General features: G+C 55.5%; 1 protein-coding gene across 1 annotated transcript in view; it reads left to right on the forward strand.

The window, feature by feature from the left end:
• Positions 1-1,170: 1,170 nt before the first annotated feature.
• The window catches only part of Unc5a (unc-5 netrin receptor A), a 56,156-nt gene continuing 39,893 nt past the window's right edge, over positions 1,171-17,433 (forward strand). Inside the window, 1 exon segment of the mRNA XM_038334629.1 lies at positions 1,171-1,240. Within this exon segment, the coding sequence (XP_038190557.1) occupies positions 1,171-1,240 (70 nt within the window).

The raw sequence follows: 17,433 nt of genomic DNA on the forward strand, positions 1-17,433 counted from the left end.
TTCTAGGGCGGCCCTCCGTTTATTTTGACCAGTTTAGGGAATGGGGGTGGGGAATAGGACCTTCCAGCAACAGTCAATGACCAGGCTCCAGAGACGCCCGTGACTTGCCCAAGGTCACAGAGCCCGAAGACTAAGGCTCTTCGATTCTAGCCTAGGAGTTTGCAGCTCCCAAAGCCCTTCTGGTTCCTGCATCACGCCCACGTCTCGAGCGCCGCGCGCGCTCGGGGCGCAAACAGCACCACGCGCCTTGCAGGTTGCGCTGAGCCCTAAGGTTGTTTCCTTTGGGCCAACGGCGCGGAGGGATTAGGAAAACCTGGACCACGCTGCTGCGCGTGTCCCTGCAGCCCACCAGGCTGCTTTGGGGCTGCAGGTGGTGCAGCACTGGGGGCCTGGCCTCTCCTGCGAGCCGGCTGGGCCCCCGAACCTTTCCTGCAGCCCCCTATCCAAGCCGCGCGCCAGCTGCGTGCCACGGCTCGCTGACGACCTCGGAGCTCAGCCGGGAGGCAAGGGTGTGAGCGGGGACTGCAGCGGAACCTGCCCGGGGCACTCCAGAGTCGGTCTGCTCTCCGCAGGCTGGCGCTGCGCCGGGGTCGCCGCAGCCCGGGGCCCCTCCCGGGCCACCTGTGCGCCGACTGGCGGGCCGGGGTAATGCCGGATCCGGAAGAGCAATCCACTCCGGGTTCCAGACTCCAGTCTCTGTCCCTGGAGACAGCGAGGGGTGGTGGGAGGTCTCCCCGCCCACTACCCCAGCTCCTCCCTGGGGGAGCCTCAGGCGTTGCCCGAAGGGATCCCCGGTGCCGGGGGTGGCCCCGGAACGCAGCGCCGCCCGGCCCCTCCTCCCCCGCCCCGCCCCGCCTCCGCCCCGCTCCGCCGCTCCAGTCCGGATTTTGCGGCGCCCGCCGGCCCGCTCCCCGGCTGCGGGCTCGGCGCGGCGGCTGGCTCGGTGCGCGGCGCGGCTGGCGCTGCGCTCCGCCCCGGCTGCATTGCTGCGCTCCGGGTGCCCAGGGGAGCCACGCGCCGCGTGCGCCCCGCAGCCGGCCGCCCGGAGGCAGCGCTGTCCTCTGGCATGGGCCCCGGGGGCGCCCCGAGGTGGGGCTCTCGGCTGAGGCGCTGACAGCCTCTCTCCCGCCCGCGGGGCCCCGAGTCCAGCCCGCTCGTCCGCCCGCGGCCATGGCCGTCCGGCCCGGCCTGTGGCCAGCGATCCTGGGCATAGTCCTCGTCGCCTGGCTTCGTGGTTCGGGTGAGTCACGCCGCGCGCGCTCTGGGGAGGCTTGCGGGGGACCGTGCGCGCGAACGCTCTGCTCTGGAGAGGAGGTGGACCTGACCCGCGCGGCCGACCCGGCTGGGAGCCCCCGGAGGCCAAACTTTGCCGGGCAGGACGCGGGGGCCGCCTCTCACTGCTGCGCAGCTTCCCGGTGCGCTCTCCCGGAAGCCTGGGTTTTGCCAAGTCCAAGAACAGCTGTCAACGCACGGGGCTGGCGAGTGTAGACGCCCCACGCCTCCGGGTGGGGGAAGTTTGCTGGTTTTACGGCCCCAGAGAATGGTCGGGGGTGTTGAAACAACCCTGGAAAGACAAGACTTGAAGGACTCAGAGATTAGTGGGTTTGGACCATATTAGTGCCCAGAAAATGGGGTGTGTGTGGTGGTGGTGGTGGTGGGGGGGGGTGTGTTAAGATAGCTCTTCCAGGTAGGACTGCCCCAAACAGCCTCTCACAATTCCCCAGCTTGGCACCTGGCCTCTGCCCACGTCTAGAACACAGTGTCCTCCTCTGTCCCCGCCACACACGCTTGCACAAGCACACACTCAGGCGTGGAGGCATCCACAGCCCCCAGCTCTTTCAGCCGGCAGTCAAAGCACTGGGGCCCCTGTGGTGGGCTGCGGCTCCTGGGCTAGCTGATGGAGGCGGGAGGGGAGAGAGGAGGGAGTGGGGGAGTTGTTTGCTGTTGGTTGGCGGGCTTCTCCTCTAAGAAACTCCACAGCCCTGCTTTCTCCCCACTTGTCTCATTGGCCACCCTAACCAGTCCCTTCATAACCCACCTCCTGGTGTGAGGGGTCTTGGGGAAAGTCTTTGTCTGCTTTCCAGTAGCCTGCACCTAAGCTGAGCTGTGTGTGTGTGGGGGGGTCCCTAATCTCTGACCCCCGAGGACTTCGCAATGCTGAGCTTCTGTATGGGGAAGGGTACCTTAGCTGTTCTTCATGCTTGATGTCCCCTGAACCTGCTTGGGGGAGGTGCGCCCCAGGCTGGCAAGGCCACAGTTCATTCTCAGGGTGTGGATTTCTGAACTGCCAATCTAGAATGAAGAGAGCTCAATCAAGGACCTGATGCTTTAGGCCAACGGCTGGTTCCTTGAGGAATCTCTGCGCATCGCAGCCTTCACCCCCCCCCCGCTGCCTCGCTGCCCCCCACATCAAGCCCTCTTCCTTGTCCCGCATGCTCTTTCTCCCTCCCCCATCATTGCACCCTAAATCCTCACTTTAACAAGCGGTTCCCGTCGGCCTCCCCTTTTAATCCTGACATCCGCAGACTGAGCTGTGGTTGGATGTGTGCATGCATGTTTGTTCAGGGGTGTGAGTGGCACCACTGGCCGTGGTGATGAGCTGGGGGTGTCCGTGCTTCTGCACACGGAGGAGGTGCCGCCAGACACCGAATAGGTGCCCGGGAAATGTTTACTGAGTTGACTGTGTGTGAGGGGGCTGTGTGGTCAGAGGCTGCGTTTTGCCACGTGAGCACGTGTGAAGGCTGTGGACTGGCATGTGTCCTGGGTGATGGGGGGACCGGTGTGGCATGGCCAGTGTTGTCATGTGTATGGTCAGATGAGTACTGATAGGCTGCATGCATGTGGTAGCCGTGTGCTATTGCACCGGTGAGCTCTACAGATGGGGCGACAGGCACTGGTAGGTTAGGGCACCCAAACCCAGGATTGAAGGATTGGACCTCAAGAAACTGGAGTTGGAGATCTGCACTGTCCTTTGGTAGGGCACCTGTTGGGGCCTGGCCGGAGGTTTCTCAGGGCGGACAGGTGGGCACCAGTGCTTCAGGGGCAGAGTCTGTCTCTGGCATTAACTCTGAGCAGTGGAAGGGGTTGCTGAGGGGTATAGGGGTAGGAGTGGCTCTACTTCTCAAACAGGCCCCTTCTCACTGCCCCCCACAGGCTCTGGGCATGTGTGGACAGATACCCAGGCAGGCTGCCCCTGCCATGACCCTAGCTCCCGCACCGGCCTATCAGTTCCTTGGCAACAGCAGCTGGTGAAAAATGTGTCTGTGAGTGGCTGGGAGAAAAATGGTCAACCAGGCAGGCTCAAGGGGCATGGTGGGGGGCAGCGTTGCCGAGCCACTGCAGACTCTGCCCTCCGTTGTCACCCAGTGTCACACCCTGCCACTCACACAAAGCCAGCCCGCAGCACAAACACACCTGGGCATGCCCCTGTCTGTGCCTGCACCCACAGGCACCCACCTGACTTGCCGGTCCGTACAGCTGGCGCGTACAACTCCTTACCCTCAGGTCTTCCTGTATTGTGTGCCCAGGTCCTCCTCACGAGGAGAGGCATGGGCTCTCCTGGAAAGTGGAGGCTGAGGGGTGCTAAGCTTAACATTGCCCCTGTTTCTCTTCCTCCTATTCCTATTCCCATCCCCAGGGCTGCTGGACTTTCTGCCCACTTGGACTCTAGGCTAACAGGACTGGGGAGGAGGCTGGTCTTCTAGGGCAGAGAACACCATATTCTTGCTTCTTGTGCAAGGGGTGGGATGCTCTAGGTACTGCAGGAGAGGGCTGAACCTTTCCCTGGCCTGCTTGCTCCCCCTCGCCCTTTTTGGGAAAGGCTTTCTTCAGGGAGGCCAGCAGTAGCATTGATCCTGGTGCTAACACTCCAACCAGGAGGCCTGGTGCCTAGGAGCCCACCTTTGCCCGTTGTCACATCCCTTTTCCTGCCTGCTGTTGCCATGACTCTCCGGTTTACAGGCTTCAGCTACATACCATGGGCTTGGGGTGCACAGCCCTTTTAGGTGAAGGCCCCAATGCTGCCACCTAGGAACCTGTTCTGTGCACACAAATGCCAGGCCCTCTCATGCCAAGCCAACCCCATCCTGCTGTCCCCTCCTCCCAGGGCCCTGCCATTGCTGCTATCCCTCACCCACAGCCTGGAGGGGCGAGAACCTTACTGTCTCCCTTGGTTCTCCCTTCTCCTTCACGCTTCACATTTAATCCGCTGTCAAGTCATCTAGCTCCGTCTTACTTGTGACATTGCTATGTCCCTCGTCGTCTTTGCTTCCTCCCATCCCCCAGCTCCTTTATCTCTCACCTGTCTCACCACAGTGGCCATCTCCTACCCCTCCTTGTCTCAGCCTAAGGGCTCTGGAAGTTGATAGAAGACTCTCATTGACTCTCCAGGGCCTGCAAGTAGTCTGGTCCCTGGGCTGGGCTGGGCTGGGCTGGGAGAGTGAAGGAAACACCTGGTGGATGCACCCAGAGGTCAGCCATATCACTGGGTTCTGCCTGCTGTGGGCTTGGCACCACCAGACTAGCTGTTTCCAGACCTGCAGAATGTGGTGCCACCTGGCCTTGACAGCATGCTCCCTGCTTGGCATCCTAGCTCCCTGGCTCTGTCCTGATCCCAGCCAGGTCCTTATATTGCTGCAGCCTTGACTTGAGGTCTCCCCAAGCCTCCACAGCTCTTCCCCCACAAGGCTCGGTGATGTGATCTGGGGTAGGACCCTTCCTTCTCCAGTGTTTCCCCAGCATGGTCATTGCCTGTGACACTGTTTGCCCTGCTCTCTACCCCTGCCTTGCTCCAGATCACAGCAGCCAAGGGTTTAATGCTTTTCTTTGTTTTCTTGGTTGGAGTTTGGGCTTGAAGGCCAAACAGAGAGGAAGAGAGAAATTTAATCTATCCACTTAAGCAGCGGCCCCCATCCTTATTCCTGACCACAAACTCCCCTGTAGTGATATTTCGTTTGTGTTTTAATAAATAAAGCATGCCTGAAGATCAGAGAGCAAAACAGCCATACAGACCAGGCAGTGGTGGCACATACCTTTAATCCCAGTAGCCACACTAGTTAGCCATAGAGGCCGGCGGTAGTGGTGCACTCCTTTAATCCCAGTAAGAGAGGAATAGAAGAAAGGTCTCATCTCAGTCTCGGTCTGAGTATTCCTGGAGGCAGAATCACCATTTCCGTCTGAGGTAGAGGTAAGACCCAGTGGCTGACTGCTTTACTTTTCTGATCTTCAGGCTGAACCCCAATATCTGCTTCTGGGTTTCTATTATTTGTGCTATACTCCCCCACCCTGTCAGAATGGAGACTCATAAAGCCAGGACCTCCATGGGGGCAGACACCATGCTTAGGTCACATATACATGTAGACAACAAGCCAGCACACGTGTGTGCACGTTAATGTACCCGTGTCTGTTAAGTGGGTACTTTCAGCCGTCCCTGTCCTCACACTGATTCCCTCAGAGTAACATTTTCATGTGCAAATAGAGTTGATCCCAAGATCTGGGCTGCACGCACACATCACCTGTGTGTTGTCTGGGCCCCAGACCACCAATGTCCCCTGCCTCTCAGGTGGAAGCTCAGCTTACTGTAATCCTTCCCACAACCCCCTCCTCCCTGTTATCTATCTTCCCCCACACCCTGGGTCCTTCTCTCTTAGGGGGAAGTTCTGGCCTCTTTCTACCAGGTAGGACAGGGCAGGGACTTTGGAGGCAGATAGAGCTGTCTTGCAATTTAAGCTGCAGGTCACCGGATATGGAACTATTGTCACCTTCCCACATTTTTTAGGATGGGATCTGAACTGTTGGGCGGGCAGCAGCATCCAGAGGGGACTGCAGAATCTCAGGTGCTTATGGCTCATTACCTTCTGCCTCCATTTCCCCTAGCACTGGAGACAGTGACTTAGGACAGAGATGCGTCTTACATTGCAGCAGGCCCAGGCACAGCCATAGGACAGAAGAGGCTTCATTGAAAAAACAGTGCCCTGTATCCAGCCCATTCTACATGTATCATGCCGGAAGGACTTGGGCTTAATTCATGCTCACAGGGTGCTGTCCGGGTGATTGTTGCCATCACTTTTTTGGTTCGTGTTGTCCTGGGACCATGTGCTGATCGCATCTCTAGAACAGGATGTGGCCACAGAGTCCTGGGTGGATGTGGATTCTAGTTCTAGCTCTGCCATTTGATTGCTGTGTGATGCCGGACAAATCCCTCACACCGTCTGAATTGAACTTGATGGCTAGCCCCAGGCAGAGGCTCATGCCCAGGGAAGCTGCTTCTGGAGCCTGGGGTGGACTCAGCACTTAGTTGCAGGCTCTCCCAGGAATTGCTCGCACCTGCCAAAGACACCAGCAGCCCTGGAAGTGGCTGACTGTGTTGCCTGGGAGCCAGGTAGCTCCTGGGGCAGAGCCAAAGGTGGCTGTAAGGCGAAGCGTGGTACTGTGAGTCCCAGTCCCCAAACCAAGAAGCCAGGTCCTGCTGTAGTTTGTGAACTCCTCTAGTGATTAGCAGAGACCCCAAGGTCACGGTGTTGAAGGCCTGCCCCTTCTCCAGACACGGAGGGCAGAGGCCATAGGAATATTTTAACCGCAGAGTCTGTATCTCAGCCAGATGATGGGCGGAGTTTGGCAAGCTCTGGCGACTGGGTTTGAGCCAGGACCAGGGTGAGGCATGGACTTGCTTAAGGGTACAAATTTGCATAGCCAAGTACACAGCCAGTACACAGCCATCCCTTGTGAGCACCTCCTAAGATCCCATGCCCTTGGCACCTGCCATGCCTCTTAATCCTCTCTCTGGATTCCACCCTTCCCTGCACCTCTCCAGTGTCAGTGTGTAAATCCATCCATAGAGGGCTCATCTTACAGGAGCATTGCACCAGCACTCGGGAGGCACTTAATACGGTGAGCAGTTGACTGTGTGTGTAGGGCTCCATCCTGGTGAGTGGGGAGCAGGAGAATGGCTGAGGATGAGGACATGGCTGAGCGACTAGGTGGGGTCAGCCTAAGGAGAGGATCCATTTTCCAGGCTATGTCTGCCTTGTTTTTCTTTGCCATTTGGATGTGGAGGGCAGAGCATATAGAAGCCATCTCCACTCTCCAGGTGTGGCTGCTGACTGACTCAGTCTGGCCCTGTTTAAGACTGGGGAGACTGTATGTTCTGGGAAGGCCCGAGTAGCCACGGCTCTTTACAGAAGAGTGTAAAAGGGGGAAGGAAGTCTTAGGGCCCATTTTGGTACGGGAGGAACCCTGAAAATTCTGTCTCTTCATTGGCTTATGAAGTGAGCACCAGAGGTGAGCCATCACCTTGACTGGTGAGTTCCCAAAGCTGAGTTCCTCAGTCTGAAAGTCACCTTTGTGTCTCTATGGAAGATTCAGGGTCACCTTGAGCTCCAGGCAAATTCGTAGCTGATTGGGGAATGAGGGGCTAGGGAGTCTGCCTTTATTGACATACCTGTGGGACCTTACAGGGACCTTGGGAAGGGAACTCTTGACTCGGTATCCCAGCAGACCCTAAAGCCAGGTTGTAAAGCGAACTCAACCTTCCTAGCAACTCCACCCCGGGATCATGTAGGGGGGTGTCGCCCCCGAATTAGACTCCACCCTCTCCTAGTTGGGGCGGAGCCCGACGAAACCCAGGCAGTGAAGGTCTTTCTCAGGTCTGCGTTTCTTCCCGCTCCTTCTCCCGTCTCCCGTGATTGTGCCCGCTGCGTGACCCGACCCACAGCCTCCGGACCCGCACAGCTACCCGCCCCCACCCCCGTCGCGATCGTCAAGGTGGCTGGCTGGGTGGGCGGGGTTCCTCCAGCCAGCGAAGCTGCGGGGGACACGTGGGTGGCCCTGGCCCGCAATCGCCCCGAGCCAGTGAGACCCGAGCCCGGGACGCAATTAGCTGCTTGCGGGAGGGGAGGGCCCACCGGGTGGTGTCCCGCTCCCGCGCGGCCCTAATTAATGCGCAGCGAGCTGGGGCCGAGCCGGGAAGGGGCGGGATCCCTCCGCCCGCCAGCCCGCCTGCGGACGACCCGCAGGATTAGCGGCTCTTGTTCGGGGGTCTGTTAACAAGTTCCTGGCTGAGCGCTTGGCTGCCGCCCGGGGAGACTCTGTCAGCCTCCTCCAGGGCTACAGTCCGGCCTCTACCTGCCCAGCCCGGACCCTTTAGACGTGGGGGTGAAGGGTGTATATAGTCCAAGACCCGGGGCAGGAGGATGCCCCACAACTGTCCGAGTGTCTCTTGTAGGTGGAGGCATTATTTCCATTTTGCAGATGAGGCAGCACCCGCTTGCGCCAAAACCCGTCACCCCTAGGCAGACTGAAGGCCCAGTCTAGATCTTTGACCTCTAAAGCATTTTTTTGTTGGTTTGTTTAGAGGACAGGCTCTCTGTATTATTGTATCTCTGGCTGTCCTGTAACTCGCTCTGTAGATCAGAGCTGGCCTCAAACTCACAGAGATCCTCCAGCCTCTGCCTCCTAAAACGCTGATTAGAGGGATGTACCACAGACTTCCTAATGCTTTTTTTTTTTTTACTACTAAGCGAGAACTCTGGGTGGGAAGAGGAGGGTGGCTGTATCCTGTTAGCACCTTTTTTTTTTTTTTTAAATTTTAATTGGCACCTGATGGTGGTTAAGTGGTAGGCTCCTCCTGGAGGTTTCATCAAAGCCTCGCCAGTCCACGAGACAGGTGAAGTCAGCCCCAGCTATGAGAGGGTGTGTGCACACAGTGGCAACTGTGACCACATTCTAGTCAGTCCTGTGTCCCTGTCCCATTGGCCTGATGGCAGGAAGCAGGAGGCCATGGTCTGTGTCGTCCTTTCCATCCTGGCAGTTCACACCTTGCCACCTGACCCCACCTGAGTCCTTGTTTTCTACACCTGGAAAAGGCTGGCCAGGTCCCAGGGCTACGATTATAATTGAGGAGGAGGTTCTCACCTATGCCCTGGAGCTTCAAGCCAAGGGGACTTGTTCAAAATTATTTTATTATAATGAGATACAATCCTTTCTAGTAAGTTCCTCTAGGTGTTTTCTGGGCTATTTCTTCTGGGGCTACACTAGATGGCGTCCCCATTTTGGTGAAGACCGGGCACCTGCCTGCCCCATTTGCCCCTCTGCAGGGTGCATCTCCAGCCTACTCAGTGCTGTCAGTGTGGTTCGGAGCACCTCCCCAGTGCATCTTGTCCCCAGAGTGAGCTCAAACTGACAATGCCTCAGCGCTAAGCAGCGTGGGACACTAAGTGCATCTGTTGCAAATATTGAAAAAGTCAACTCTCATTTAAGCAAAAATAGGCAGATAATAGAATTTAATGGCAGATGTAACTGCAAAGCTAGAGGTAAACCTGGTCTCAGGCATGGCTGGATCCAAAGGGAACAGCATAACCAAGACCCATCCTTTTTGTCTCAGCTCTTGGGGACTGGTGTCACCCCCAATCATTCCCCCCATGGTCCCCCAGTGACTGCCAGGGATTCCCAAGACTGCAGTCTCCTCACAGGCCCAGGGAGGGGAAAAATAAACTGAGTATCTTTCCTTCAGACACCTCCAAATGGCCTGGTCTTCTTTTACTGGTCCAACTCACATGCTCTGCTCGTGTGTGAGTCACTAATTAGTCATAGGGTTCGTTGCTGCAGAAATTTGGGCTTAAGCCACAGTCCTGTAGTACTGTCATTCAGATGACTTGCCACTCCTTGAAGCTTTGGGGTAAAAACAGCCATCCAGTTTGCCCATTGATTTCATGACCCTGTTAACGACACCAAGGACACCTCCCCAGTGCCTTTGGCATCCCCAGTGGGCCTCCATTGGACCTGCACCCACACACCTGCAGGTCCCACACATCCCTGTGTCATGGCTACAAAGCCCTCCCCTGTGGCTTTGCCCTTGATTGTCTTCTCGTGTTGGGTGTGCTGTTCCGACGCTGAACCTACTCAGGTATCTTGTCTTTGACCAACACTTTTTCAGGAACCTCCTTCCATTCCTTTGGGATCCAGTTCACATACGCCTGAACCTCTGAAGACCCATTCCCTTTAGACCCAGACAAGCTCCTAAGAGGGTCAGCACCCTTTGTCCTGCAGTGGTACTTGGTTTAGGGCCAAACAACAGGTTCTCCGAGAGGCTGGCAGTTTTTCTGACGTAAATATTTCTGCCACAGCTGATTTCAAATGCCAGTATGGTAACAGCTGGCCTATAGAAGCCTGGAGTTATGGCAGCCGGCTCTGAGCCAGGATGTGCTGGCCTCCATACATCAGAACTGCATACCGGGTGACCCCAGCCCTTTGAAGTGACCAACAAGCAGAGGACACATCTCAGACTTGAGCTTTTGACTGCTGCTGGCTTGGGGCCTCTCCTAGCAGTCTCTCTGGTTGGGCTAAGGGTTGAAAGTCAGTCAGGAGTTGCTGGTTTGGGTGCAGCGCCTCACCCTGCTCTGGTTAGATTAATTATATAAGCCCTCTGTGCCTCAGTTTTCTCACGGAGAAGATACAGGTAATGAGAGACTCCTGTGAATAGGGTTGCCAGTGTCGAGGGAGCGCTTCTCTGAGAACACACAGCCTTGCCAGCCCACAGCAAATGTTTGGTGGGTATGCACTCCTGGCTGGGCTGGGTGTGAAACTGCACACTTGTGTGTGCTTTAGCTTCCTAGATTATATGTGTGTAGCAGGAATGGAGTCTTGCTGACAATACAGGCAGAATGTGTCAAGGCCTGGCACCTCTGGAAGGTGCTTATTTTGGAGTGACAAGCATTCATGGGGAGGTTTGGGAAGGGACGCTGATGAGGGGAAGGTTCAGTCATGCAGAGTAACTTGGCCAGGTATGTCTTGTGACATCCTGGAAGTCAGGCCTGGCCCCTAGGATTGCAGAGAAGGGAGGTGTCAGCATCACTGTCTTAGCTAAGAGCCAAGGGAAGCTGGGAAAGGACAAACCACTTGATGTCCTGGGGCTTCAGAGAGTGACATAAGCCAGAATCTCAGCTTGTGGTGGCCAGAGAGTGGTAGGAGGAGGTGGAGAGGGACCAGGCCTTGAGAATGGCCGGCGTGTGGAGAGAGGCCTGCTGGAGCAGACGGTGCCCGTGGGGGGCCGGCAAGCAATGGAGCTGGCTATGTCTTTGAGCTGGGGAGTGACAGGCACTGAGCAGTGTTTAAGGAAGATTAATCTGGCGGTGCGAAGAGGATGGATGGCAGCAGAGAGAGGCTGGAGGCAAGGAGACCAGCCGGGAGGCTGCCGCGGTCACCCAGGCAAGAAATGACGGAGCCTCCCTTCCCAGCGAGCAAGCAGCAAGGCTGGCGTAGAGAGAGATAGATGTGGGAGACACAGCGAGTGGGGAATGCTGCATCTGGATGGCGCATGTGGGGGGCAAGGAGGGGGAGGAGGCAAACATGATTCAGAGTTCTGAGCCCGGGGAAGTGATGTCAGAACCAGAAAATAGATGGGGAGCTGGGTTGGGGGAGAAGCCTTAAGAGTTTCTGGATCCATGGTGGTAAACCCCCACCCCACCCCGCCCCACCAGGCTGTGCTTATGTTGGATTTGTATCATAAACAACTGATAGTAACTCTGGCCAAGCTGAGTATTGTACAGCATTGTCTTAACTTAAAGCCATGTCCTAGGGGACAGTGACCTGTTCTGTGCTGAGTGGCTGTCTGGATTAGCTGGAGGGGCCGCATGGAGAAGGCCCTCCTAACAAGCAATGGTGGAGGTGGCCATGACAGTGGGATGTTTGCAGACTGCCCTATCAGGATTCAGCAGGAGACTAAGGGAGGGCGGCAGGTGGCCTAAGACTCTGTTGTGGAGTTAAAGGAGCTTGGAGCTAAGCTGGGTTTACTCCATCTCCATGGGCTCGAGAAGGTTTCCGGAACTGGGCTTGTCGGAGCAATGTCTCAACTTCTAGGGTTGGGGACTGTTGGCTAGGGAACCCAGGCTGGCCAGACTGCAGAAGAAACCCTGGACACAGTGATTGGTCCAGTAGCCTAGGGTCGGTCCATTAGAAACTAATGCCTGTCCTCATTTGGAGATGGAGGGGTTAGCAGGCTGGGTCTGAGGGCCGGGACCATCTCCTCCTGTGTGGAAAGAGCCTATGTGATGAGTGGGAAGGGGCCGTGGCATAGGAGAGTGGGGAGAGGCAGGAGGAGGCAGAGATTGTCTTGGAGGCTCCAAGGCCCAGAGATTGGTCATTAGAGCATTCTCAACCTGTGAACTGATTCAGCAGCTTCTGAACTTGGTCCAAGGAACTTCCTTCTCTAGGCCTATGCTGCGTGAAATGTCTTGGGGTGCCCAGCACCCGATTCCCAAGAGGAAGGTAGAGTTCGCACCCAGAGGTGGCCAGGAGGCCTGTGTGAGGACACTCGGCTCAGCCACAGTTCCCTGCACTCTGAAGAACTGAGATTCCATGTGAAAACCAGACCACAGGCTTTCCTTGTTTGTTTTGGTTTTTTGGAGACAGTGTTTCTCTGTGTAAGCCCTAGCTGTCCTGGAACTTGCTCTGTAGACCAGGCTGGCCACAAAACTCAGAAATCTACCTGCCTCTGCCTCCAGTGCTGGGGATTTAAGGGTGTGTGCCACCTCTGGCCCGTCATGGGTTTTTCTTGATACCCTCAGAATACCTGAGCTATAGCTGTGTGGTGGGGAGTGCACGCCTTTAATCCCAGCACTCGGGAGGCAGAGGCAGGCGGATCTCAGTGAGTTGAGGCCAGCCTGGTCTACAGAGCAAGTTTCCTGGACAGCCAGGGCTATACAGAGAAACCCTGTCTTTAAAAACCACAACCCCCTCCCCAGAAAAAAAACTGAACTGGGGGCCCTGGGAATGGGTCATCAGTTAAGGGTATGTACCTGCTTTCACAGAAGACTCTGGTTCAGGTCTCAGTACACCTGGCAGCTCACAGCCACTAGTAACTCCAGATCTAGGAGGCTCCTGCACTTCTGGTCTCTGAGTTACACACACACACACATACACACACACACACACACCACTTTAATAAAAATAATCTTTTTAAGAGATATGAGCCAGGCCCAGTGAGCTCATTGTCTTGAGTGGGCCTGGAACTTGGCTGTCACTTTTGTGGGCATCATTCCTAGTACCCATGTACCATTTGCCACTCTGTGCCTTTATTGCTCATGTCTCATACACCTCTCCTCCTCGTCTCTTCTGCCTTCATGCATCCCCACAAACGCATGTCCTTAATTTGCCTAGGTAGACCCCTGCCCCGTCTGGACCCCTGGTCCGTCTAGCCCCTGCCTGTACATGTGCACACATGGATGCTCCCACATGCCCTGCTCACTCCCTCTGGTTGGTCACACTGAGGCTGCTTGTCCCACTCTTGGCTCAGTGCACAGGCCACATGCAAGTTCCTTCCTGAACCTCCCTTCTCTTCCTGCTCCAAATCTAGTGCTCAGGTTGGGGTTTATATCCCAGGCTGGCTTCGAGATGCAGCCAGGGCAGAAAGCACAATTGGGAGACCTGTCATAAAAAGCAGGTTGTGGGTGCTGCTGTGATCTTGGGTCCCCCTTTCTAAGGGGCCCTCTGGGGGAAATGCTGCTGCTGAGAAAGCCTTGAGAAAGTCAAGAGCAATCAGTGGGGACTGGGAAGGAGTTGGGGGTCGGGGGAAGTCATGAGGAGGGCTGCAGACGGCTGAGGCCTGGAGGGTGTGCTGTGCCAAGCCAGGAGCCATCGCTTGGAGCCTGTGCTCAGGAGCCTGCCAGGGGAGGTGGCCGGCATTAGTGAGCAGGGAAGATGTGGGGACGTAGAGGCCACTGGGAACTTACAGGGAGGGAAAGAATGTAAGAATTGGAGCTAGAAGGCACGGAAGCCATTTCAGGGGCTTCAGGGAAAAACTGAGCAGGCGAGGGGAAGGACCAGCATGGTTGGTTGCCGTGGTTTACAGCGTACTCATACACGGGTTCTTTCTGAGATAGACTCAGAGAAATGACTTGACCAATGTCACATGGCTACCTTTTCAGAGCCAGGTCCCAGCCTCAGCTCTTTGGAAGACCGAATGGACAGACTGGGGGGACAGGGTTAGCAAGATGGCCCATGCCTTCACATCAAGCAGCTGTGCATCAGGCACCTCCTGTGTGCCAGGCACCATCAGGCACCTCCTGTGTGCCAGCCACCTCAGCAGGCACTGCAGGAGTACAGTGAGCAAGGCCGATGCTCCCCTCCCTCGTAGAACCCACATCAAGGTTGGAGATGATGCCAAACAGACAGATTAAAGGCACAAGGAGAGTTTAATTTTATTGTTTAGTAGAAGGCAGCAGAGGGGTCACATGACCACAGGTGCACTAGACAGGATGGTGGCAGAAGGCCTCTCTGTGGAGCGGCATCTGAGCTGAGAAGGGGCAGTCAGGAGGAAGGCAGCTGTGGGGTGCGGCAGAAGGTGTGGTCTGGTCTGAACATGAAATCATGCAGATGAAGAGGAGGCTGAATGGCTTCGTCTGCAGTCGCTGATACTCGAAGCCACCGTTACATCTGGAAAGGCACGGTGGAGAACCAGAGTGACTGAAAGTTCCTCTGGGCCACATCTGATCTTGTTAACCGAGCTGAGAACATCAGAAGGCCTGGGTCTCTGGTTTGCTTTGTGTCACAGCTTGAGCCCAGGGCAGACACTCCTCTGCTTTGGTTATGCAGCGGCAGGAAGGGCCTGGGCCTGTGCTATTGTGGAACTGATCCCGAGGCCTCAGGGAGGGCTATGGTGGGGCAGGACTAGGTGCAGGGGAAAGGTCAGGGGCCACCTGAGCCCCTCGGAGCTTCCGGATTGCCAAAGGTCTGGATATCTGCTGTCTCCGTCTCCTCCTATCAAATACCAACATGCAAAATAGCTTACAGAGGCCTAGTGAAGTTGGACATGTGTGAATGAGTGCATGCATGCTTGTGTGTATTAATCGAGGTGAAGTTCACATAAAAATTATTCATGTCAGGGTACACAGTCAGATGACACTCGCGTGTGCCTATCGCCTCTATCAAAGGGATTTTCGTCATTCCCAGGCCCTGATCAACAGTACCCTGCTCTAAGTCTCTCTGAGCCTGCCCACTGTGGGTATGCCATGCAAATGGGACCGTGGCACCTGTGACATCACATCGAGGCCACCCCACTGCAGGATCTCCATCCCTGCTGACAGCCAATAGTTCCGGTGTGTTTGTCAGGCCTTTGCTCATTGAGTCAGCTCTCCGGCCCGACTGCATTGAAAGAAACAAGTTTGGGTTTTGGGGTACTACAGACTGGCAGGTGGTTTGTACCAAATGGGTACAGAACACTTTCTGCATGGGAGAGAGAAGGTGCCCAAAAATAAATAAATAAACAAACAAACTAACTAAATTCTGGGTAACCTGCAGCACCTATGCATTATTGCCTTAATGAAATTCACTTGGGAATTCCTGCAGAAAGGAAAACAGAAACCTGGGTGGGCAGGGAAAGCTAAGGAGAAAGAAGGCCGAGCGCACTGGCGACAGAGCCCTCCCCACCCAGCCAGGAGGACTCTGCAGACAGCCGTCATTGGAATATTTCCCCAGAGAATGCTGGGTAATGCAGCCGCCAGGGGCAAGGGGAGAGGAGGGAAGCAGAGGTCGGCACTCGGTCACAAGAGAAGGGAGCACACTGGCCAGGGGGGCTGGAAATGTGGGGAAAGGGAGGGAAGACCCTGAGCGTGTATCCTGCAGAGTGCAAGCACTGAGAACCAAGCGTCCAGGTGGCGAAGACCCCTCTCCCACATCTCCGTGAACACAGTTCCATCTTTTGTGCTTTTCGTTAATTCACTGCTCTGAGTCATAGCATCACTTTCCTAGATACTGGAGTAGAAAGAAAACCGTCCAGAGGTCTAAAGTAAGCAGCCAGCTTCCCGATCTCTGGCCCCAGAGGCCCAAGTGCCATTTAAATCCACCTAGTACTTGCTCCCACCTCTGACTATTGTAAGCCTTGCTGCTTTGAACATTTCTGTACCGATATTTGCTTAAATAGCCTGCTTTTCATTCCTTGGGTACACTCCCAGAGTGGAGTTGCTGGTCCGATAGCTCGCACTGAACAGGCTCAGGAGCAGCAGCCTGTTTCCGTGGTGCCTGCCCCTTTTATATTCCCACCCGCCATGTATGGGCTTCCTTTTCTTGACATCCTGATGTGTATCTCTGAAACACTGAATTCTTATAAAATTGTTTCTCTCATCTTACGGTGCACTCTTGTTGGTCCCTGAGTCTGTGGGTGGCCTGCCTGCAAGGCCAGCCAGCCCTGCCTGCTGTGGGCTTCATGGTCCGGGATGGACATATAAGGGCAGTGGTGGCAGCCGAGACTCTGTGGCCCTGTAGCTGATGGTGGGATTACAGTGAACGGTGTGACTGTTGGTTCTCCCCCTCCTCTGCACTTCTCCAGCCAAGAGCTGCCCTCTCCACCCCTCCACTCCTCTGCATGCAGGTGCGTGCATGGATGTGTGCGTGTCTGTGTGTGGATGTGTGTGTGTGTGCACGCTCATACACAACTATGTATGTGTCTCATCACCAGGATAAATGTAGCTACCAACAATGCTGCAGGCGGGTGCTAATTTGTCAGACACGGTACATGGTTGTGATCTTGAATACATTAACATTTTCACATGAAATCATTTCATTTTTTAGTGATTAAGAAGTATTTGTCTTAAGCATTAGGGACATGTTGTGGGCCTCCTGGACAGTGGGGGCCAAGGTGAGGGAGCCCCCAAGTATGATGTCATTCATGTTGCCTGTGTAAGCAATCAACACCCCACCCTTACTTCCTGGGCAAGGGGCTGAGTGTGGCAAAGGCAGGTAGGTGGGTAGCAGGATGATGGAGTAGAGGCGGTGGAATCTGAGCATCCCCAGATCCAGTACTGGGCCCAGAAGCTTCAGCCCCCGTCTTCCGTGTCCGTCCAGCCTCACTCAGACATCACTGCAGAGAGGCCTTCCCTAGGTCCCCAGCGTTCCCCAGCACCCTTCAGGCTCTTCTGCCTTGGTGTCTTCATGGCATTATCAGCAGTGGGCGGGGCCTTCGTTGTTTTGTGTCCTTCTTTACTTTATGCCTCCTCCCACTAAAGCTTAATGTTTCTTGAGAGCAGGAACTGACGGTTGTATGCTTGTTTTTTTTTTTGTTGTTTTTTGTTTTTGTGTCTTTGGTTTTGGGGATTTATTTATTTATTTATTTATGAATGAATGACAGGGTTTCTCTGTTGCTTTGGAGCCTGTCCTGGAACTAGCCCTTGTAAGACCAGGCTGGCCTCGAACTCACAGAGATCTGCCTGCCTCTGCCTCTTGAGTGCTGGGATTAAAGGCGTGCGCCACCACTGCCTGGCTGGAACTGTGTTTTTTTTATGCTCACTGATCATGTGTGCAGAGGTGGGTGGGTGGTGGATGGATCTGTGGGAAGCAGATGTGTTCATGAACTGGTACTCCAGGCCCTCACCCTTCTTCTCCATCCCCCGTTACCTCCACTCCAAGGTGGTCTGTGTCTCCCTCTCTGGGGAGTCACTGAAGGGT

Source organism: Arvicola amphibius, chromosome 6 (assembly GCF_903992535.2).
Source record: "Arvicola amphibius chromosome 6, mArvAmp1.2, whole genome shotgun sequence".
Classification (NCBI taxonomy): Eukaryota; Metazoa; Chordata; class Mammalia; order Rodentia; family Cricetidae; genus Arvicola; species Arvicola amphibius.